At 55.3% G+C, this 22,663-nt stretch overlaps 2 protein-coding genes across 3 annotated transcripts; one reads left to right on the forward strand and one right to left on the reverse strand.

Moving 5' to 3' along the window:
- Window positions 1–473: 473 nt before the first annotated feature.
- On the reverse strand, window positions 474–18,331 carry AIFM1 (apoptosis inducing factor mitochondria associated 1). Of its 2 annotated transcripts, none has more exons than XM_084269109.1 (16): window positions 18,200–18,331; window positions 15,692–15,819; window positions 13,541–13,634; window positions 11,387–11,499; window positions 11,131–11,261; window positions 9,937–10,027; window positions 9,174–9,258; window positions 8,547–8,623; window positions 7,587–7,695; window positions 6,790–6,897; window positions 5,324–5,412; window positions 5,095–5,235; window positions 4,261–4,403; window positions 2,620–2,744; window positions 2,025–2,221; window positions 474–695 (listed from the first exon to the last, which is right to left on the reverse strand). In XM_084269109.1, exons 1-16 carry the CDS (start codon window positions 18,288–18,290, stop codon window positions 624–626), a joined length of 1,794 nt encoding a protein of 597 aa, XP_084125235.1. In that variant the 5' UTR covers window positions 18,291–18,331; the 3' UTR covers window positions 474–623. The 2 variants fall into 2 exon arrangements, with proteins under 2 accessions (XP_084125235.1, XP_084125234.1); XM_084269108.1 differs by lacking the exon at window positions 15,692–15,819 and adding an exon at window positions 16,648–16,790.
- Window positions 18,332–18,433: 102 nt separating this feature from the next.
- Window positions 18,434–21,009, forward strand: MARS2 (methionyl-tRNA synthetase 2, mitochondrial; the record flags this gene model as incomplete). The annotated part of the gene is made up of 3 exons (XM_084269257.1): window positions 18,434–18,647; window positions 18,813–19,147; window positions 19,712–21,009. The coding sequence occupies 3 exons, from the start codon at window positions 18,434–18,436 to the stop codon at window positions 20,891–20,893; spliced, it is 1,731 nt and encodes a 576-aa protein (XP_084125383.1). The 3' UTR covers window positions 20,894–21,009.
- Window positions 21,010–22,663: the final 1,654 nt, after the last annotated feature.

Consider the following 22,663-nt stretch of genomic DNA (forward strand, 5'->3'; position numbering starts at 1 on the left):
GAGCTGCATCCACCTTCCCAGGGCCTGGAGGGAGATGCAGCTGCAGTGCTGGCACAGGTCAGGCCCCCCCAAACACCAGCATTGGGGCAGCTCAGCCACACCCCCCTGCACCCCTGTGCCACAGTGAAGGCCGACGGGTTCTGTGACCAAACCAACTGCAAGGCCAGTGCCCAGGGCAGCTGCGAGTGTCGCAGAGCCCTGCGGGGCTACTGGCTCCAAGGCCACAGCTGCCACACACAGCCCAGGGCCCCTTCCACCCTGCCAGGATGTGCTTTTCCTATCTGGGCAGCACATGCTGCCACGAGCACAGCCCCACATGCCAGGAGACGTCGGGACAACCAGGTCCCCCACTGGGAAGTGCTGCAAGGAAAGAGGCAGCTCTGCAGGTGGCTCCACTGTCGGGATGAGGGAGCAGCTGAGAGCAACATGCTGCCCACTCCCACCGAGCTCCAGACAAGTGCAGGAGGAAGGCATTTAGCTTAGAACAATCTGCCTTTATTGGTGCAAACAGGACATGAGGGGAGTGGAAGTATTCACAGGTATGCAGAGGGAGTGGTCTGAGAGGAAGGGGGGGCACAGCCAGCCCCCCACCGCCCTCCTCACTCCCGGTCCCCTGCCTGGGGTCAGTCTTCATGGATGTTGAAAAGCTTTGCTACTTCGTTAAGATCGTCGTGCTCCTCTCCATCCTTGATGATCTGGAGGAAGGAAGGAAGGAAGGAAGGAAGGAAGAAGGTGTTAAAAGCTGCACCAGCATAACCCACCAGTGCAGAAGGACCATGTGGTCACCAGCCAGCAGGATGAGTTTCTTAGGTCAGTGGCAGAGCTTCAGAGAAGACAATGTGCCAGCTTGAGCAGCACAACAGAACGTATTACAGCCACATCAGCTGCCTGGTTGGGAGTGAAACCCAACCTCAGCATCCCTGTAGGACTTGTTCCAAACGGCTGGGTCTCCCTTCATGGCTGGGGAGAACGAGGATCTTCACACGATTCACCTCAACTCTGCACTGACTTACTGGGGCCAGAACAAGTGGCTGAAACTCACAAACTGCTGGGCAAGGTGAGAGATCCTCATCCTCTGGGTTAGGGGAGGGTAAGGGGAGGGGAGGGAAAGGGGAAAGGAAAGGGGAAGGTGAAGGAAAGGGAAGGGAGGAGGAACAGCTTTAAACTGCGTCTTGAGAGCTTCAGATCAGACACCAATGGAAACTTCCAAGACCAAGAATGGGTCATTTTGGGACAGAGCACCTGGGGACAGCAGGGAATCACTCCCAAGACAGAGCACCTGGGGACAGCAGGGAATCACTCCCAAGAGTTTAAACTACCAAAATCCTCCCAACATGTCAAAAAGTGACCTAACCCAGGGGGACAGAGACACACCAAGCCCCTGCTCCTGTCTGCTTCTCACCTGACTTCTGTGGCTGTGCACTGAGGATGACCCAGGTTTAAGGCTGTTTTAGACACTTGTGTGTGAGATGCAGTGACCCAACACTGGGACAGCTGGCTTGGGTGCTCAGCATCCCAACTCACACCCACACACACACTGCAGGCCTGAGCCCTCAGCCACACAAAGGGCATGAAGCACAGACCTGACTCGGGCTGGTTCTGGACCAATTTTGGACACACACACAAGGATGTCTCCCTCCCAAGCTCACCCGGACACGGCTGCCACCGCTGGACACTATGCACAGAGCTCTTCTGTCTCCTTGTTCCAAAGGGGTAACACACAATCCCAGACTCTCCTGAGTTGGGAGGGACCCATAAGGCCCATGGAGTCCCACTCCTGGCTCCACACAGCCCAGCCAGGTCAGAGCTGGCACTGAGGGCATCGTCCAGACGCTTCTTGCCCTCAGCCCAGCTCGGGGCTGTGACCCCTTCCCTGGGCAGCCTGTGCCAGCACCCAAACCCCCTCTCAGGACAGAACCTCTTCCTGACACCCACCCTAACCCTCCCCCACAAGCCTGACGTCTCCAGGAGAAGCCCCTGAGCTGAGTGAGCTTTGCCATTCATCACGCCGGCCCCGCACTGACCTTCCGAGCAATGGGCATCCTGTTGAAGATGTTCCACAACACGATTCCCACCACAACTTTATCCCTGAGGTAGAAAATGACGCCTTTGCCATAATCTTCTCCTTGCTTTGGGACTTGAGGCGTCGGTGAAACGCTTGGAGCGATGTGAACTTCTGAGGCTTCTGCCTCTGTTTCACTCTCGGACCGAATTCCCGTCCCTAACAGAGAGAGGGAGGATGTCAAACACCCAGCAGCAGGGAGAAGGGGCAGCTGTTTGCTGGTGATGGCAGAAGCAGCCTGAAGCACAGGGCTCTCTAAGAGCCCAAAGTGGTTTTCCTTCTGTTACACCCAGTCTCAGTAACAGGAGAGCAAAGCAATCCTAACCCTGAGCACAGCACTGCCAATTCCCACCTTCCACCCCCAAATCCTCGCTGGGTTTGATTCCTTGGAGGGAATCAGGCCGCTCCAGGGGAGAAAAGGGTTTGTCATGGAGGAGTATTAGGTTTTCAATCAGGTTTTAGATCAAACCCAGCCTTTAAAGCTCAGTTTTTTGCAGAGAGAGATTGATGTCTCCGTGGCACAGCCCCCTCCTGGCAGTGCCCAGCCGCAGCCCTACCCGACTGCTCCGTGGCGCTCCGCGGCGTGTCTCTGGCTGTGGCCTTGGCAAACACTCCCACCGTCGGCAAGCTGCTGTCCACCAGGCCGATGGCTTCGTACCCGACGTTGGGGCCCAGGTCGCTCCTGCCAGAGAAGCAGGGAGGGGTAAACACACCCATCACGTGTAGCCTCAGTGAGCCAAACCCAGGGCAAGCACCCCTGCCAGCACCGGGTGTTAAGGCACAGCCCCTCACTGCCACCTTGTGGGCAGAGTCTGCCCAAGAACACCACGGGATGGGAACGAATTATCCTGGGGTCTTGTTTAAAAGGGAGGTGAGATGCTCCTCCCATCGTACTGAGTGAGATGCAGGTAAGTGGCAGCATCACCCACCGCCTGTGAGGGGGTTTCTCTGGGAAAAGTAAAACTCTTCCCCCGATTTAACCTCCCACTAACTTACAACTTCTCATCTCCACCTACCAGGCGTTGGGATTTTCAGAGAGTCACAGAATGCTTTGGGTTGGAAGGGACCTGAGAGATCACCTAGTTCCAGCCCCCCTTGCCATGGGCAGGGACACCTTCACTAGCCCAGGTTGCCCAAAGCCTCATCCGACCCGGCCTTGACCCCTGCCAGGGATCCAGGGGCTTCCAGAGCCTCTCTGAGCACCCTGTGCCAGGGCCTCAGCACCCTCAGAGTAAAGAATTTCTTTCTAATATCCAATCTAAATCTCCCTCCTTCCAATTTAAAACCATCTCCCCTTGCCCTATCCCTCCAGGCCCTTCTGAAAAGTCCCTCCCCAGCTTTCCTGTAGCCCCTTCAGGTACTGGAAAGTACTCTAAGGTTTCCCTAGAGCCTTCTCTTCTCCAGGCTGAACAAGCCCAACTCTCTCAGCCTGTCCTCACAGGAGAGGTGCTCCAGCCCTCTGATCAGTTTCAGACTCCAGAACTGGACCCAGCACTCCAGGTGGGGTCTCAGGGGAGCAGAGCAGAGGGGCAGAATCCCCTCCCTGGACCTGCTGACCACGCTCCTTTTGATGCAGCCCAGGATGGGGTTGTTCTTCCTGGCTGGAAACATGCATTGTCAGCTCATGTTGAGCTTCTCATCCACTAGCACCCCACAGTCCTTCTCTGCAGGGCTTCTCTGCACATAGTCTCCCAGCCTGTATCCTGACAAGGATTGCCCCAACCCCCTGACCCAGGTGCAGGACCCTGCACTTGGCTTTCCTGAACCTCACGAGGTTCCCCTGGGCCCACTTCTCCAGCCTGTGCAGGTCCCTCTGGATGACATCATGACCTGGCAACTGCACCACTCAGCTTGGTGCCACCTATAAATGTCACTGATGAAAATATTAATCAATCCTGGTCCCAGAAGGGCCCTCTGAGGGAAACCCCCTGTCCAGATCTCCACCTGGATATCAAGCCATTGACAACTACTCTCTGAACGTGACTATCCAACCAATTTTAAAAGAGACATGAGACCTGCCCATTTGCTTGACACCTCTCTCTGGAAAACCCCAAACTTTCAGGTCCACTGCTGGGTGCAGCAATAGGGTGCTCCTAAAAAGCATCAGCAAAGGGGCAGCACAAGTGCCAGCACCAGGAGAAGGGCACATCCTGCAACTCAGCCAAGCCAGCAACGCCCCAAGGAGGAAAGAAGGTTACCAGAACATGGACTGATGCCAGTAGGGCTTTGCAGCTCCTGTCATGTTCTCTCCAGCCAGTCTTCCGCTCACGACAGCGTGATCGTGGTGCTCCACACGTCTCCTCCCCAGTTTGATATCGTAGAAGCAGGCGGCGTCCCCTGCCTTGGGAAGAATCATTCTGTGAGGGCTGAGTGTTTGCAATCAAAAGCTTAGATCAACACACCACCAAGAGAGGCACTGGGAAGGTGTGAGGCCCTGGAACAGGTTGCCCAGAGAGGGTGGAAGCCCCATCCCTGGAGGTGTTTTAAGGTCGGGTCGGATGAGGCTTTGGGCACCCTGGCCTAGTGCAGGTGTCCCTGCCCATGGCAAAGGGGTTGGAACTAGATGATCTGTGAGGTCCCTTCCAACCCAAAGCATCCTGTGGTTCTGTGATAAGAGAACAAAGCAGAACCAACTGTGCACTGAGTTCTTCTGACGAACCCCAAGCGGCACCACCACCACACCCCACTCCCCAGGCTGCTCAAGCCCCAATTTCTCAGCATTTTTCCAATGACTTTGGGGAAAACAAGAGCATCAGCTACGTTCTTCCAGACAAATGGAAGTCTCAGCTCCTACACCAAAGGGACTCTTACGCAATGGAGTGAGCTGTGCTATCTTTAGGTTACCCCAACTCCTCTTACACAGCATAAATATTCAAAACCTCACGGCAGCGGTTACCACAGCAACAAAGCATGCTGTGGTGTGACCAGGCTCCAGGAGCTGCGCTACAACCGGTCTCAGGACTTGCTATCCTCAAGGTTCTGTGGCCCCTGTGGCTCTGGGCTGCCACTGGGACTGCTGTGCAGGTACTCACCACCCAGATGTTGGAGCGTGCCTGCAGCTCCGCGTTCACCCTGAAGCCTCCGAAGTCGGAGTCCACCTCCAGCCCGGCTGATTTCGCTAACTCCACGTTGGGCTCCAGCCCTACTGCAGCCACGATATGATCGGTCTCCACCTGTTTTGGGGGGTTCATGGTTATTATCCTAAGTCTCCTCAGGGCTCCCTGTGGACTCTCCCCTCTCCCTGCTTTCATCCACACTCACCTTGCGCCCATCCTTCAGTTTAATCACCAGCCGATTGCCGGAGACGGAGACAGACTTGACCACAGCGTTGGGCATGACGTTAACACCCTCTGGGAACAAGCACAGGGAACATAACTGTGTGCTCAGGGGAAGGCAGATTTTGGCTGAAGTGCAAATTCACACGCAGAGCAGGGGTCAGGAAGCAAGACAGGGACCACCTTCTCTTTGCTGCATGTGCCAGTATGGTTTAGAGTGACAGCGTGAAGTAGAAACTCAGCTAAGAAGTCTGGAAGGGCTACTTAAATGGCAGTCCAAAGTAGGAGGGCTCAGAGGATGACAAGGTGACATCCATGACTCCCCAAGACAGGTTTTTGGCCACTAAGGACATTCAGTCACCTCCTGCTCTGGCGCAGCCAGGCCTGGGGATCCCACAAGGCAACTTCCACAAACAATCCCCAGGCAGGCCTGGGGGTCCCACAAGGCAGCTTCCACTAACAACTGAGGGTCAGCAGGTCCTGCAATCTGCAGCCCCAACCACCTCCCTCCATCCTCTCCTGGGAAGCCAGGCTGGGAGAGTTGGGCTGGCTCAGTCTGGAGAAAAGAAGGCTCTGGGGGGACCTTATAGCATCCAGTCCCTGACAGATGCCTGTAGGAAGCTGGGGAAGAACTGTTCCTGAGGGCATGGAGTGATGGGATGAGGGGTGATGGGACTGAACTAGAAAAGGGCAGATTTAGGTTGGGTATTAGGAAAACGTTCTTCCCTCTGAGGGTGGTGGGTCACTGGCACAGGTTGCCCAGAGAGGTGGTGGAGGCCCCATCCCTGGAGACACTCAAGGTCAGGCTGGATGGGGCTCTGAGCGACCTGATCTAGTTAAGATGTCCCTGCTCACTGCAGGGGGTGGACTAGATGGGCTCCTTCCCACCTAATGCAGTCTGTGGTCCTATGATCCCCACCTACCAGTCCCTGGGAATACATTCTGCACTCAGCACATGGACAGATGGCATCTTGAGCTGTGTGGACTCTGTCTGGCCTTACAGAGGTGCACACAGGGGGCTGCACAGCGCTTCCCTCAGCAGGATGCCGGGGCGGTGAGGCTGGCAGGGGCGAAGTTATCCCAGGCCAGAGCAACTGGGAGGGGGAGAACATGCAGCTGGCATGAGACTGCTCCAGTTCCTGACTACAGAGGCCATTCAATAAGCTCACAAGTACAGCAGCTGGGATCATTCTGCACAGAGGGAAAAGTCTCCTGGGCACCAGCATGCACACCTGCTTGGCTTTCCCATAGGAACAGCTACGATGCCAGAGTCATGGCAGCTCCCCAAGCTGCCTGAACCCCTACGTGTTCTGTTCTGCCCCTGGGCCACCTCACAAGGGACCCAGCCTGCCTGCAGCTTGGCCAGCAAAACCAGCAGAGCTGTATGTCACACCAACAGCCTCCACACAGCAGCTCTGCCACCCACAGAGGAGCACCAGAGCGAAGCTTCACCTCTTCGGACTTTCTCCGTGGTCCAGTTGCTCAGGTATTCAGGCAGGACCTTGCCCATGTTCCCGTTCTCTGGAAAGAGCTGGATCACCTCCAGGCCTCTGGTTCGTGCTGGAAGGAAAGCAAAGAGCAGGCTGCTGACAACCCATGGATGAGGAATCACAGGATCACAGAGCTGTAGGGGTTGGAAGGGATCTCAAGAGACCATCTCAGAGCAGCAGCACAGACTTCAGGACACAAGCACGTGCTCTGCTTTACTCAAGGAGCTCCACAGGAGTTTCCCAAACTGGAAGCTCTGGCTCCCAGATTTCCACAGGAGTCACAGAGTGACTGACCACCGATTCACATATCCACCTGCCAGCTCCTGGAGAGCAAACAGCAGGCTGCCAAGTATTTTGGAGAAAAACCCTCTCCCCTTATGAGAGAAACAGAGACAACCCTCAAAAAGCTGCGTGTGCTTGACAGTAAGGGTGCAGCTGTTCACCCCCTCTTTGAAATACTGTTTTAGGGTGGCTTTGAGCACTGGGAGAGCAAATATGACTTTTTCCAGGGTGGAATGACTTTGCCACCCATGTGGTCAGGGGCTGCTCAACGCCTAACAAGAGAGACACCAGGGCTGCAGGTCAGGGTGTGCAGCCAACACCACACACGTGCATTAAGGTTACTTCAGGCAAACCACAAATCCCTGCAAAAACTCAGCAGCTGGGGAATGAATAGAGTTTGCAGCATCAGGCTGCCTGCACCCTGTGTCTGTCACAGCCACCAGCTGCAGACACAGTGCCTGTGGAAGCAGCACTCACCTCTTCTGCCCAGGGCACAGGCCAGCTCGCTGCCAAGAAAGCCACCCCCAATAATCGTGATGGACTTGACTTCTCTTGAAATCTTCTCCAGACTTTTGAAGTCCTCAATCTGAAGAAAGATTGATGCCCTTTTAAATATCCTCAGGAGGAATGGCAGCTGAAGGTATTTGTCTACAGTTTCTCCCTTTGAAATAAGAGCAACTCCCTCCCCAGCTTAGAAACATGTTTCGCCTTCCTCCTGTTTGCCTTTTGCCCAGAAAGCAGCTCTTGGGCTTCCAAATGTTTGTGCAAGGCTTTTCCCTGAACAGGCAGTCTCACATTCCTGCACTTTCCCCTAATTTTCAAGAGAACTTACAATGACATCCCTAGACAGGAAGGTATGATGGCACACGTGGGACTACAGGGATGCCACAGCTCACGTCACCCACCTTTCCCTTCCTGAGCTGAGCAGACCAGACCTTAGGGAACCCCAGCACAGAGCAGAGACTTCCCACGTGGCTTCTTATTCCAGCTTCATCACCCAAACCAGACTGAGGAGGAGGCTGCCTGCCTATTCTGAACCCCACGTGTGCAAGGAAAGTGGCGTTGGTGAACAAAGCACAACTCCCACAGGCCACTTTCCATGTCTTTTCTTCACTTGGTCCCGAGGCAGGGGACAAAGGCAAAGAGCTGCCACGAAGGATGCACCAATATCCCTTCATTAGCTCATCAGAAAACGATTTTAAGCCAACCCAGGAGCTAACATGAACACTCAGCTACACTTCCAGAGCACGAGAGCAGCCTCTGTCCCTGCCTGTGCAGCCTCTCACCCCAGTGCCACATGCCAGCCTCTTGCCCCTGGGCCGCAGGGCTGGGGCACGCACAGCAAGGGGCACGTTAAGGCAAGGCCAGCCTGGGGACTAAGCAGAAGCCAGCAGCAGCAGCTCACCCCACCACCAGAAGCCCCTGGAGACCAGTTACCTTTCTGAACAGCGTCAGCCTCTGTTGTACCTCTTTTCCTGCTCTTTCAATGGCGGGAAGGTTCCTTGGGGAACCACCTGAGGACAAGGGCAGAGAGACACACAGACTAATGACACCACAGCCATGTCACTGGCCACCCAGACAACACACAGCTACCTGCAATCTGGACTCTGCTTTCCAAACTGTTGTTGGCAGAGTTTTGAACTTAAAAGACCTTCTGTGTGAGCAGTGGGTGACCCAAAAACCACCAGGCACCTTGCTCCACTGCCTGGGGTCAGGCAGTCCCACTTCAATCAGTGGGCTCCAGAATGGCCAGGGTCGGGTGCCGCAGCAGCGCTCTGCCTGAGAGAGAGCAGGCTGCAGGGTGTGAAGAAGCTGGCAGGTACCAGAGCTCCTTGTCACCTTTTCCTCCTCCCCTCCTGATTTTCACAGGGCAAAGCTCTCAGTGTCCCAGAGAAGCTGGCTGACATGAGGCAGATGAAGAACCCGACGGCGTGGCTGCCTGTGTGACTGTCCCGCTCTCTGGAGTGAGACACACTGCAGGAACCTCCCTGTCAGGTAAATGCCACCAAAATACAAAAGCCTGGCACAAGGCAAAGACCAAAGAGAGAAATCCCAGCAGCTTACCAGTGGCAATGAGACACTTGTCATAGGATATCTGGGTGCCATCACTGAGCTTCACAGTGTTGCCTCTAACATCCATATGCACAACCTGTGGAACAGAACAAGCAGGAGAGCTCCAGTGTTTGCACACTGCAGGCCATTCGAGTGACACTGCACAGAGGAGCAAGCCTGGAAGTGACATGCTCCCACCTTTGAGTTTAGGAGGGATGGGAGAGGGGAGGGAGAAGACTGGAAGTAGGAATGAGATAACTTCTTCGGCAGCCACCACAGAGCAGGTTCCCAGGCTGGGGATCTAAGGACTAAGACAGGTGCTGTGGTTCAGCAGTCAGGGGAGTCACTGACACTTTATTTTAGCAACATGTGAAATTCTGAGGTAGCAAATATGCTAAAACTTCTGGACAGTGCTCTCTCTGTCATCACAACCCACCACTCTGGTCGCTCTCCTTCCTGCACCCTGACCGACCCACAGCCCGGTCCCCGCTCTGCACACCCTGTCTTTAAGCTCCACACATTCTTGCCCCATCCCCAAACCTTACCCTTCCCCCTTCCTCATCTTCCCTCAGCTCCCTACTATCCCTTGTAACTTCCCCTGTTTCCAAGCCCTGCTCAGGCTGTCCTTAAGATTAGCATACCCCTGGCTTCCTCATCCATGCTCTTCCCAAAGACATCCTCCTTCTCAGCCAGCCCCCTGTACCACCAGCTACCGCTGTTCAGTTTCAGGGGAGAGGGAAGAACCATACAGAAGGGGGGCCAGTGCTGTACCCACCTTCTTGCCACAGAGAACTGCCACTCCCCCATTCTCTACGGAAAGCAGATCCCCAACAGGCACGTAGAACGATGGAGGCTGGAAATAGATACTGAAAAAAGCTCCATTATCTAACAGGTTCTGCTTTCTCCACAATAACCAGCTACTCAGCAATTACCAGTGACACAAAGACAACTCTATACATCCCTAATGAGATGTACACATCCATACTGATGTATACATCTGTCTGTCAGGCAGAGAAGGACCTGGGGGTGCTGGTTGACTGCAGGCTGAACACAAGCCAGCAGTGTGCCCAGGTGGCCAAGAAGGCCAAGGGTATCCTGGCTTGTATCAGAAATAGTGTGGCCAGCAGGTCTGGGGAGATGATTGTGCCCCTGTACTGGGCATTGGTGAGGCTGCACCTTGAGTGCTGGGTCCAGTTCTGGGCTCCCCACCATAAGAAGGACATCAAGGTGCTGGAGCGAGTCCAGAGAAGGGCAACCAGGCTGGGGAAGGGGCTGGAGGGCAAGTCCTCTGAGGAGCAGCTGAGGGAGCTGGGGGTGTTCAGCCTGGAGGAGGCTGAGGGGAGACCTTATCACCTTAAAGGAAGTTGTAAAGAGGTGTGTGATGGTCTCTTCAGCCAGGGGACAGGAGACAGGACAAGGGGAAATGGAACAAAGCTGTGCCGGGCAGGGTCAGATGAAAGAGTCATCAGGGCTTGGCACAGGCTGCCCAGGGAGGGGGCTGAGTCACTGCCCCTGGGTGTGCTTAAAAAAGGGGTAGATGAGGTACTTAGGGATATGGTTAAGCATGGGACAGGAACAGTTGGACTTCATGATCTTAAAAGGTCTTTTCCAATCATATGATTCTGTGATAACGCATTCCAGAAGTCTTATCTGTGTGTTTTAAGAACTAGCATCTTCACATTGGTGAAGTTCAAGGGTTTAGATCAATAAGGCTTTATCACAAATGTCATGAGAATCCAGGCTCCCCAGAGCTCTAAACCCTGCAGCTACACCCCCACCCTTACTGGTAACTTCTGCCCCCCTTCCCAGCAGACACGAACACTGATTTGCCCACCCAATGCTCCGGGACCCTGCAGAGCTCTGCAGTGTGTCTCTCACAGCAAGAGTTTGATCACTGACAGCTCTTCCTGAAAGGCTCTCCTCCCTGAAAGGTTCTCCTCCCTGCCTGCTAGCCCAGAGCATCACATACCTCCTCTCTTTGCCGTTCCACTGCTTGAATCGCAGAGACTCCGTCACGTTTGGATCGTCTGAGAACCACAGCTCTTTGGAAAGAGGCGGTCGCATGTAGGGCAGGGCAGGATCTTCTGACACAATCAGCACCTTTCATTGGTGAGGAAACATGTCAGCTTGCAGCAATGCCCAGCAGAACACATGGCAGAGGCTCTGAAGCAAGCACAGGGCTCAGGCGTGCCCACGGGTCTGCTCCAGGACGGGGCATCTCTTACCCGCGCGCCAGGGTCCCGGGCCCGAATGGATCTGGCAGCAGCAAAAGCAGCAGTTCCTCCACCAATCAGCAGGAAAGGAACGTGAGATGGGACCTCAGGGTGAGCTCCTGGAGCTGCAGGTGACAGATGGGAGGACAGCTGACTGAAACACAGCAGGGAGAAGAGCCCAGCCCCACAGAACAGAGCGTGTCACCAGACGCCTTTCACACACAGACCTCCTTCAGCAAACTGCCCTGCAAACACCCCCTACGGCCTTCCCTTCCACCTCAATGGACTTGCCAAGAACCACACTGCTGCTCACCCAGAGCACAAGCCAAACCCCAGGATTTTGGTAAATTATTGTCCCCAAGGTAGGTCTGGGGGCAGAGCTCCTGGACAGCCACAGTGGTTTGGATCGGGCAGCAGCACAGGGTTTATCACCTGCCTTTAGCTCCTCCACTTCTCTCCAGTGCAAAGTGCTATTCAGTGGTTCTGTTCTGTGTAACAAGCCTGAGACACCACTAGTTGCCCAGCCTGCTACAGGGTCCCAAGCTGTACCCCCAACACGTGCTCCTTGTCCAGCAGACTCTCAGGGAGCTTTGCTTTACACACCCATCTATTTAAGCTGGGTGAAGCAGTTCCCAAGTCAAAGACCCACAGAGTTCGTTTCCTGCGTTCAACACAGGATTTCAGAAGCTTCACACAAGATCAGGACGCTCTGCACAGCAGATTCAGGACAGCATGGACATGCCTGGCCTCTGCTCTGGCCAAGCAATGCACCAGAGAGCCAGCATTCAGGTTTCATGGCGAGTGACAGACTGCTGAGCAAGTGAGAGGGCTGTAGCCATGAGATTATTCCAAACAGAAGAGCTGTGGCCTGGGTGTTACTCAAATCAGAAAACTATTTTCAACATTCTTTGGAAAAGACAAGCTGCAAAGTGTTTGACTGAGCTGCAGGTCTTCTTTAAGAACACAAATCAACCTGTGAGCAAGACCAGAGAGCCATTCAATGAAAGTGGAGGTCCCTAAACCGCTGAGGAATATTTCTCTAACTGTATTCTGAAGAGAGACCAAATTTTGGGTTCCCCACAGAACACGCTTCCCCCCATCTGTGGGTCCTGTTTCTAAGCAATGTGCAGTTCTGCTGTACAGAGGAATAAAAGGCTCAGTTAAATATCACCACTGAGGCTCTCCTTCTGTACCCTGAGACGCAGCATCTGCACCTGCAAGAGAGGACACTGACTTACTGGAGCCAAGCACAGGCTGTCAGGGATACTCTGTTTGGAAGCTGCAGTTCAGGAGGACAGGAGGATTAATGGCTCCCCTCTTTAAAGGGACAGAGCCTCCAGAAATGCAGACTTCCCAACACCACTGCTTCAGCATTCAGGCTCTCACCCTCTGTGATCCAGCCTGAACCCCAGTAAACATGTTTTATCCTCTCCCTTGGACCAAAGTAGGTGGCTTTCTGCCTTGTCTGTGGGAGTCTTTCTGCTGGTTTCCTAGCAAAATGACTAAATACACCCTACCTTCTGTCACCTGAAGCCACAGGTACCATGGAATACATCATCCTCTGGCTCAATAGTTCGGACACTGCAGTTTGAGGTCTCATTATTTAATAAGACCTTCAAAGAGCAACCTGTGGTCCACATACAGCCTGCAAAGCATCATCAGCCACCTCACTAATTATCCTGATTCTTCCCTCTATACATGGCCCAAGCATGATACTTCTGGCCTGCCCAGCCTGCCACACTGAGGGCAGGGATGCAGCATAGCAGGGAGATTTCATGCTGGCAGACCACGTTATCCCATTGGAATCATCACACCTCTGCCAAACCTCCTAGGGGGTAAAGCCAAAAGCAGGGCTGAACCTTTTCCCCTTTTATCACCGAAGGCATAAACGACAGCCAGGAGCTCAGAGAGGCAACCTACTTTATCCTCATGATTATCTGTAAGCCAGAGCCTTGTTCTGGCTCATGGAAAGCTAGCACCATCTTCCAGGCTGAGAAGGCACAGGAATTCCCAAGCAGAACGCAGGGGGAAGCAATAGCGCCCTGAAGGCACAAGCTCCTGCTCATCTGTGTTTTCAGGAGGACTCTGTTCCTTTTGCTTCTGAGCTCCCAAGTTAGCAGCATGGAAAACCAGGCTCAAAGCTAGAACTAGCAGGCTGGCACCCACCAGAAGGAGACGATTCATTTTCTTGAGATCGCGTAGTTATTGTTGTGACCCGGCTGGTGAATCGCTCTTTGTTTTCTTTCAGTGTCTTGTATACCTGGAGACAGAGGAGGAGGTATTTACCTTGTGTATCCTACAGCATCAAGGCACAATTCTGCTTCTACCACCCCCCCAACAGGCTTTTGTCTACCCTGCTTGGTTAGAAAAGCCACCTGCTTTTGATTAAAGCCCATGGACCAAGATATACCATAAAGGCACACACCTATAGCTACAGGAGGAATGCACACAGAAAGCGACCTGCTTTCCATGTGATGACTCTGAGTTGCCTGGTTGCTCTCCAGGAGCAAGCAGCTAACCTTCTCTGGCAGAATTTGACTGGCTGTTTCAAGAGGAACCAGGTGCATCACAGGAAAGGCAGCCAAACCAACCCCTGAGGCTACTGGCAAGCGAGGCCACGGCACAAGGCTGCAGAGGAGGAAGACTGGTTCAAGGCAAAGAGCAGCTCCCAGCTTGAAAAACCTAGAGCAGCTGGCACAACGCTGCAGAGGAGGAAGACTGGTTCAAGGCAAAGAGCAGCTCCCAGCTTGAAACACCTAGAGCAGCTGAGCAGAGCAAACCACCTTACTGGCTTTCTACAGGCTGGACGTCAGGGGCTTGATGCAATGACAGCATCACTGATGGTGCTTTCAGACAGGAGTGCAGCTGTTCCAGGTAACAGCCCACAGCTGGAAGGGATTCCCATGTCTGAACGCTGACCTGCTCTTTATTTGGCTGTTAAACCCAGGATGCAGCGTCAGCACAGCCTGTGTGTTCCAGGGACACAATTCACTGCTTGGATGAGCAGGGAACTGTCTTTTAAGACAACTTGTTAACCCCTGAGAAGAACTGGTAACAGAGAAGCAAAAGACCACCATGAGACTGCTGGAAGCAGGTCACAGCACAGTATCTGCACCCTGTTAGCAAATCTAAGGGAAGCAAAGAAGTTTTTCAGGCAAAGCCTGGCCTTGCTGATAGCCCAGAGTGTGTGTGGGCAACATCAGCTTTCACTGTGCATCGCTTCTCAAAACCCAACTATCAGGGCAGTCTGAGGCACAGCCGCCTCTCCAATGAAGTGTATTTTGAATTGGGAAAGAGCAGTGAAACTGGAATGTTTCCAGCAAGAAACAAAAGCCTCCTAAATGCAAAGGCACGCCAGGTAATGCTGCGGCTGATGCCGAGCCACTCGCTGTTAGCTAACTGAGTGTTGTGACATCAGAACTCTCTTTGAACAAAAGGGAATTCCTCTGGGGACTGGAAATCTCTTTTACTCCCCAGACACTCCACAACTCAAGTGTTTTATAACATAGCCAGCAGTCTCAAGGAACTTAATGCAGAGCAGAGGCAGACAAAAGCACAGCCAGGGAATGGAAACAGTGTCAAAATTACCACAAACCAAAAACTCATCAGCATTGGAAAGAATTAAGGTCTTTTCAAAAGCCTTTTGGTTACACATAAAGAGGTGAAGGTAAGCAAAGCCAGCTCTGCTTCTGCAAGCAGGACCACGGAGCGAATCTGCACTTTGCTGCATACAGCAAATTAAACCAGACCCCCCCACCCCTCCCCTCTGAAACAAATGCCTGTTATACACATGCAAAATATCACATCAGGTCTTCAGGATACATTTCTCCAAAGGGACAATGCCAAGGTCTTTATCCCCAGAAGCACAGCTGTGTACTTTGCCAGGGAACGGGGTGGGATTTCAGAGCTCTTCTCTGAAGAGACCCCAAAGTTCCACAAGTTCTCTTTTCTTCTCCCAGCCCACTCATATTTAGTCCATGATTTCCCTTCTCATCCACCAGCGTTACAGGTATCAGAAGAGCTGCCTTAATTTGTGCCTCTCAGATGGTTACCAATTAAAGATGGCCAGCTTTTGGGTTGGGGATTTAACGTGGAGAAGTTAATTCTAAGGTGATGTTTCCCCACTGAGAACTACACTGTTGGAGCAGATCAAATCTGGGAGCTTCAATTCCTTGACAGTGTCCCTTGAAATGAGGTAATGAGGGGCAGGGAGCCCAGAGATGGTTCAGTTACTGGCTGCACCTGGTAGGACATAGAGAAAGGTGCCCACCTCCACCCTCTTCCCCCCATTAAAACACGTTTATTTAAGCATCTTACATAAGCTCCCGTCCCAGTGACTGTTCCTCCCACAATTAAGTATAACAATAGGTTGCTGCCAGCTTTGCCAGGAACACCTGAAGACGTCAGTGATCTAGAAGGGCATCTTAGGTGATGACATTGCAAAACTGTAGGTGAAGACAGGCAAGGGAAGAGGAGAGAGGGAAAGAGCGGAACGTTAAGCAGGACTCTTGATTAAACAGATCTTGGGAAAAGCAGGATGTGCTCTGTAATTTCAGTTACCTTGATTAGAACAAAAATAAATTGAGGGCACAGTAAAGAACATTTGAAGGGACCTGGAAAAGGCTTCTCCAAGTGCTGGTTTGGAATTTTATTACCTGGGAGCCTTCTGCATGGGGAGAGACTCATTAGGGGAAAAGCAGGGCTCAGGACTTCTAATGAATATGATCCTCCAAGAGAAAGAATTCTGAAACAGAGATGGGCATGATGGGACCCACATGCTCCCAGGTAACACCACTACTCTTCAGCTCTCCATGCCTGACTCTCAGAGAAAGCTTTACCCTTTTGAATCTGTTGAGTGGGATGTAGATTTTGGGTTGATGTGGTGTACTTACACAAGCTAAACCCTGAGGTTCTGAAGGGAGATCTGGCCAAGAACGGTTTACTTGGGGATTACAAGTCTGTGCTGCCCAATTCTCCCTGAGCTATATGCTACTGTCACACACAGGACACCAGGCAGAGCTGTGCCTGGTCATGGCATGTGAAAAAAATGAGTGCCTGTACTAGAAAGAAACCCACAAGGTAACTGAAATTACAGCTCAAGTAAAAGTCATCGTAAGGAGTTAATTTCCAGCCAGCTCAGTTAGCTCCCCTGGAAGTTTTTGGCTAGAGGAGATAGCTACAGAGATGAAGAGCTAGGCTAGAGGTAGCTGAGGTACAGCAAACACAGGAGAGACGTGTTGCAGCTTCTTCCCACAAACTGCCTTTCTACTTACATAGGCACCTGCTCCTAACGATGATAAGCCCACAATGAAGGCAAAACCAGAACTACTGCCTTTGCCCCCGGGCACACCCGTGCTAGCCACTTGTCTGCTCATCTGCAGTTCTAGGGGAACCTTCCAGCGCTGCAACAAGTTGCCTGAGGAATATAATTTAGTAGAGAAGAAAAAAACAAACAAAAACAAAACACAAAGAGACTGTCAATGCAAAGTTGGAATTTCCAGGCTGAGTTATTCCTGGAACAGGGTAAACCAGCTGCCTGTTGGAAACACCCAGTACCACATCTGAGTTGTGAATTGCTCCCTGCTGCAAGCAAACGGGCTCCAGGCAGCAGTGGATACCAAACCCATCCGTAGGATCAAAGAGTAACCCAACAAATTAAGGGCAGGAACACCTCCTAGGAAGCTAGAAAGACTTTCTCCAGCCAAAAGGAGCCTTCAAGCCCCACATCATTCAGGCAGCACATCAGGGATGCGTGTGCACCGTGTGCTTGTGGTTCTTTACGCCCTTCCCCAGGCCTCTTCTGTCAGAGGCGGGTGCTGGCCCCAAACTGCCCTTTGCTCCACCACATGTAGGCAAAGGCGAATGTGAACTGGCTGGGACAAGCAGCAGGTAAGGTTCTCCCAAGGGAAAAAAAAAGCCCTGAGCCTTTTCTTATTCCTTGGAGGTAAGTGGCCAAGAGAAAGAAGCTGAAGGGCATATATCCCAAATGAAAAAGGGGTGGCAGGGCTGGCCAGTGTGCACAAAGGCACCTGCAGGCTGTCCAAGGCAAGGCAAGGCAGACACACCTGGCTGAGCGGCTGTGTAAGGTCTGACTGTACCACAGCCCAACCAGCTGGGGAAGGGAGCAGTGCCGGGGATCGCTCCCAGCGCTGCGGTCACGGCACAGCCTGGGGAAGCTGCCAGGCTTTTCTGCAGGATGAATCCCCCCCTCCCCAGCTCGGTACCCAGCCCACCTGCCCCGGGCTGGGGTGACATGCCAGCCCGCCACAGCCCTCGGGGCTGTGTCCCGGCGGTGTAGCTGCGACGCAGAGCGGCAGCAGAACCGACGGGACGCGGGTAAAGACAAAGGCGCCGAGACCTCAGGCTTCCCAAAGCCCACAGGTCGTTCCTGGGGGGATGAGCATCTCCGCCGCCCCTCCCGGCCCAGCACCAGCCGTTCCTCACCCGGACCCCCCTCCCCCAGCTCCGAGGGGATGGCGGCGGAGCCCCGCGGTCCCGTCCCGCCGCTGCCCGAGGGCTGAGCGACGCCCCCGCACCCAAACTGCCTGATCCTTCGGGCCGGCAACCCAGAGCTTCGGAGCCCCGCGGCTCCCGGCCGCGACCCGCCTGCCCGGGCGGGCGGGGGAGGAGCTCGGGGCGGCCGCCGCGGGAAAGGGCGGCCCAAGGAGGAAGCAAACCAGTGGCCAGGACCCCGCCAGACACCCACACAGAGCCCCCAGACCCGCCATGTGTCCCCGTCCCTCCCGTCCCCAGTCTCCCGGGCCCGGGTCTGACCGGGCCGGGCCCTTCCCGCCGCCGTACCGGTGCTGACCGGCCCCGACTCACCCGCGGCGGCGCGACCCCGCGATGCGGGGCTGAGGGGCCGCAGCGCCCGCGCCAACCCCCCCGCGGCGGCGGCCACGCGGCAGCGGAACATGTCGCCGGTCGCCTGACGCCGCTCCCGGTCCCGCCGACCCGACACCGGTGCCCGCACCGCGCACGCGTCGATCCCCGCTCCCCATTGGCTCGCCGGCTCTTCCGGCGGGGCCCCTCTACCCCGCCGTCTCGGTGGTGGCCGCTATGCTGCGCCCGCTCCGCCGCTTCCCGCGCCCGCCCCGCCGAGCCGCCTCCACCGGCACCGGGCCCGGGCCCGGCCGCCGCCTCCTGCTCTCCACGCCCATCTTCTACGCTAACGGCCCGCCGCACATCGGGCACCTCTACTCCGCCCTGCTGGCCGACGCGCTGCACCGCCACCGCGCCCTCCGCGGCGCCGGCCCGGGCCGCCTCAGCACGGGTGAGCCTGGGCCCGCCGGGCGTGAAGGCCCCGCGGCCTCCGGCTCGTCCCCGGGGCTCGGCCGCCTTCCCCTCAGCGCCTCTGCCCGTTCTCCGTGTCCCCCACGCTCCCGCCAGGCGCCGGTGTGTCCCCTCCCCGCCCTACCCCGCCTCTCTGCCGTTTCAGGGACCGACGAGCACGGGCTGAAGATCCAGCAGGCCGCGGCAGCCGCAGGGGTGTCACCCCCGGAGCTGTGCCAGCGGGTCTCGGGGCTCTTCCACCAGGCCTTGGCCCAGGCCGCCGTCTCCTTCACGGATTTCATCCGCACCAGCGAGCCTCGCCACCAGCGAGCCGTGCAGCACTTCTGGGGTGCGCTCCAGGGCAGCGGGGCACTCTACAAAGGGGCTTATGAGGGCTGGTACTGCACTCCCGAGGAGTGCTTCCTGCCCGAGAGCCAGCTGGTGGAGCGCAGGGATGCCCAGGGCTGCCCGTACAAGGTGTCGTTGGAGAGCGGCCATCAGGTAACAGCACCGGCACATCTACCCACATGGTTGTCGTTGACTTAACTAATTGGGTAGTTTAATTAATCTCAGTGCGTGGGAGAAGTGCTGTCAGTGCCTCAGCGTGATTAGAAGCTAACAGAGTTAGTGACTAAGGTGCACCAGTGCTTAATCTGGAGGAAGGTAGCAGTGAGGAGGAAAGCCAAGGTGCTGGCCAGGATTGTTAGCGAGACATTAACAATGTCCTTTTGTCTCTCCATGATTTTCTGCTGTTGTGAAATGACGTTTTTAAGCAAACATCTTCATGTCTCTAATTTGTCTGGTGGCGTGGAAACCTGGCAGGTATAGAAAGGTTCTCCTTCCCTGGGGGGCTTGAGCATCTTTGAAAGCAGAGTGCTGAGCTGTGAGTGCTGAGCCATGGCAGGTGTGTTCCCTGGGGGAGCCCAGCACGGCGGTGGCTCAGGAGAGGAGGTTCCCTCTAGTCACAGAACGAGGGGGGCTTCACACACCCCAGCACGGAGCGGGGGTTGTAGAACAGTTTACTGAGCGTTTGGGTTGTAGTCCTTTTCTCTCCTGGCTTCTCAGGTGCACTGGACCAAAGAGGAGAATTACATGTTCAGGCTCTCTGCGTTCCGGGATCCGTTGCGGAAGTGGCTCCAGGACAACCCCAAGGCCATTTCTCCTGACCTTTTCTACCAGCGTGTGCTCCGCTGGCTGGAAGAGGACCTCCCAGACCTGTCTGTCTCTCGTGAGAGGAGCCGGCTGCAGTGGGGTATCCCGGTCCCCAGTGACTCGACACAGACTATTTATGTGTGGGTGGACGCCTTGGTGAACTACCTGAGCGTGGTGGGCTACCCAGAGAGACACGGCGAGTGGTGGCCTGCTGCCCACCACGTCGTGGGCAAGGACATCCTCAAGTTCCATGCCATCTACTGGCCAGCGCTGCTGATGGCAGCCGGGCTGGCTCCCCCCGAGCGCATCCTGGTGCACTCCCACTGGACTGTGGGTGGGCAGAAGATGTCCAAAAGCCTGGGCAATGTGATCGACCCCCTGGCTTGCATGGGGCAGTACACTTTGGATGGGTTTCGGTACTTCCTGCTAAGGCAGGGTGTACCTGAGCGGGACTGTGACTATTACAACGAGAAGGTGGTTAAGCTGGTGAATTCAGAGCTGGCAGATGCGCTCGGGGGGCTTCTGAACCGGTCAACAGCCCTCAGCATTAACCCCAGCAACACCTACCCGTGTTTCTCTGAGTCCTGTTTCCCAAAGGTCTCAGACCACAGGCAGACAAGCGGCACGGGCAGGGCCTCTGCTGAGGATTACGAGCTGGTGGCATCCGTAGCATCCCTGCCTCTGCAGGTGGCCAGTTACTTTGAAGGCTTCCAGATCTACAAGGCTTTGGAATGCATCGCCCTGTGCGTGAGGCAGACCAACGGTTTCTTCCAGAGGCACAGGCCCTGGAAACTTGACCGACAAGACCCTGCAGAGCAGCTCTGGCTCAACACCATCATCCACGTGACGCTGGAATGCCTGCGTGTCTTTGGGACTCTGCTGCAGCCTGTGATCCCCCACACTGCGGACAAGCTGCTTTCCCGGCTGGCTGTAGAGCCAGAGGAGAGAGATCTCTCCAGCTTGACGTTCCTCCCGCGCTACAGCGGGAAGCCGTGTCCCTTCGAGGGACGACAGCTTGGGCCTGACACTGGTGTCTTATTTCACAGGCTAGAGACAAGGAGGCAGCAGCAGAAGCCGAGAAGCTCTGGTCTCTGACAAACAGCATCCCTGAATAAAATCCTCCGGGAGCGCACGGAAAACGTCGTCTTGTTTGAAAGCACGTTGGTGGTGCTGTGCAGCATGTGAGGGGAAGCTGCAGTGAGCAGGGCTGTACCTCCCCTGGTGACCTGATCTGGGAAACAGGCACCCTTGGGCACAGCAGTTGCAGGGAAGGCTGCTGGGGTAGCACCCTGGGAGGAACACTGAATTAGCCGAGCTGGTAGCAGAACAGACAGAAGGCACAGCCTGGGGATAGAACGTTGCTGGGTTTTTCCCCCCCTTGATTTATTTTATAGCGTGTAAAAAGTGTCCAGGGCAAATATTTGCCTCCTTAAAATAGGGAACTCTTCAGTGCTCAACACCACTGTTGTTTCGTTTCAGTGCTGCTGGAAGTGGGGAGCTGAGCAGATACTCTGGGGCAGTTTGTGACAGCTTGGGGACCTCTGGTCAATCCTTCCCAGCCTTTGGCTCCCCCCTTCCCACCACCGCTGGAGTTGCCCTGTATCAGTGGCCAGCTTTAGGAGGCTCTGATCTGTTTTAGGGAGCTGAGGGGCACACAGCCCCCTTGGAGCACTGTGATCTCCCCAGACTCAGCAGAGGGAAGGGCAGACCACACCACTTCTCCCTCGTACCGCCCTTGCATTTCTCCATGGTGCCCTCTCTGTGCCATGGCACGCTGTCCAGCCCATTTCAGACTACCCATGGCAGAAAGTCGTGTCCCCTTGCCCCCCTCCTGCCTGGCAGTCCCCCACCCCATGCAGCTTCACCTTTCTTCAGAGACTGCCTGAAACAGGTTCCCACCTTCCCTTACCTTGACCGATCGCTCACCTGGTCTATGCCATTCATGGGTGGCTGTGCCAAGCACCCCACCAATGGTACCACCTTTGCCGAAGCCTCCTGGGCAGAAGCCTGCATGCCAACCCCGCAGTCCCTTGGGAAAGGGGAGGATGCTGCCTGCAGAAGGATTAAGAGCAGCTGGAGGAGCAGCTGTGGCTCTGCTGACATGAGGGGTGTATCAGAGGTGGGGTGCTGAATGGAGAAAGGGATTCTTGCTGAAAACATTCTCTGCCGAATATACAGGTTGATGATCCAGGCGGGTGTGTAAATACCTGTAACTTTACTAAAATATGGACAGAAAGTACCAAAAATAATACTAAGTAAAAGCAATAACAATGCAGGACAAAAGCCAGGAATGCCTTCAATTCAAACCATGCTGAACGTCCAGCAAGAGCTCCCAACCCAAAGGAGCCAGGACTGAGATACCTGACCTGAAACCTGCCCAGGGACCCCGCAGGCAGCCCCTGGCATCCGGGCTCTGAGGGCTTTGCTTTGCCAGGGAACACTCCAACGAGCTCCCTGGGTGCTTTTCTCGGCCGCTCCCCAGCCTGCCCATGGCTGCGAAGGCGGTTTGTCCCGGCGCTGGGGGTCCCGGATCCGCTCTCCAAGGGGACCCCGCGCCGGGAGCGCAGGCCGGGGCGGGGCGGGGGGCGGAGCCGGGCTGGGGCGGGGGGCGGGGCCGGGCCATGCCGTAGCCGGAGCTGTACCGGTAACCGGGGCGGAGCTGCGCCGTGCCGTGCCGTGCCATAGCCCATGGGCGGGGCCGTGCCGTACCGTGCCGTGCCGTGCCGGTACGCCGGGCTATGCCGGTACGCGGTACCGGGCCGGGCCGTAGCCGGAGCTGTGCCGTACCGGTGCGCCGGGCCAGGCCGTAGCTGGGACACCGTGCTGTGCCGGTACGCTGTGCCGTAGCCGGTACGCGGGGCGGGG

Source organism: Gallinula chloropus (assembly GCF_964237585.1).
Source record: "Gallinula chloropus genome assembly, chromosome: 11".
Taxonomy (NCBI): Eukaryota; Metazoa; Chordata; class Aves; order Gruiformes; family Rallidae; genus Gallinula; species Gallinula chloropus.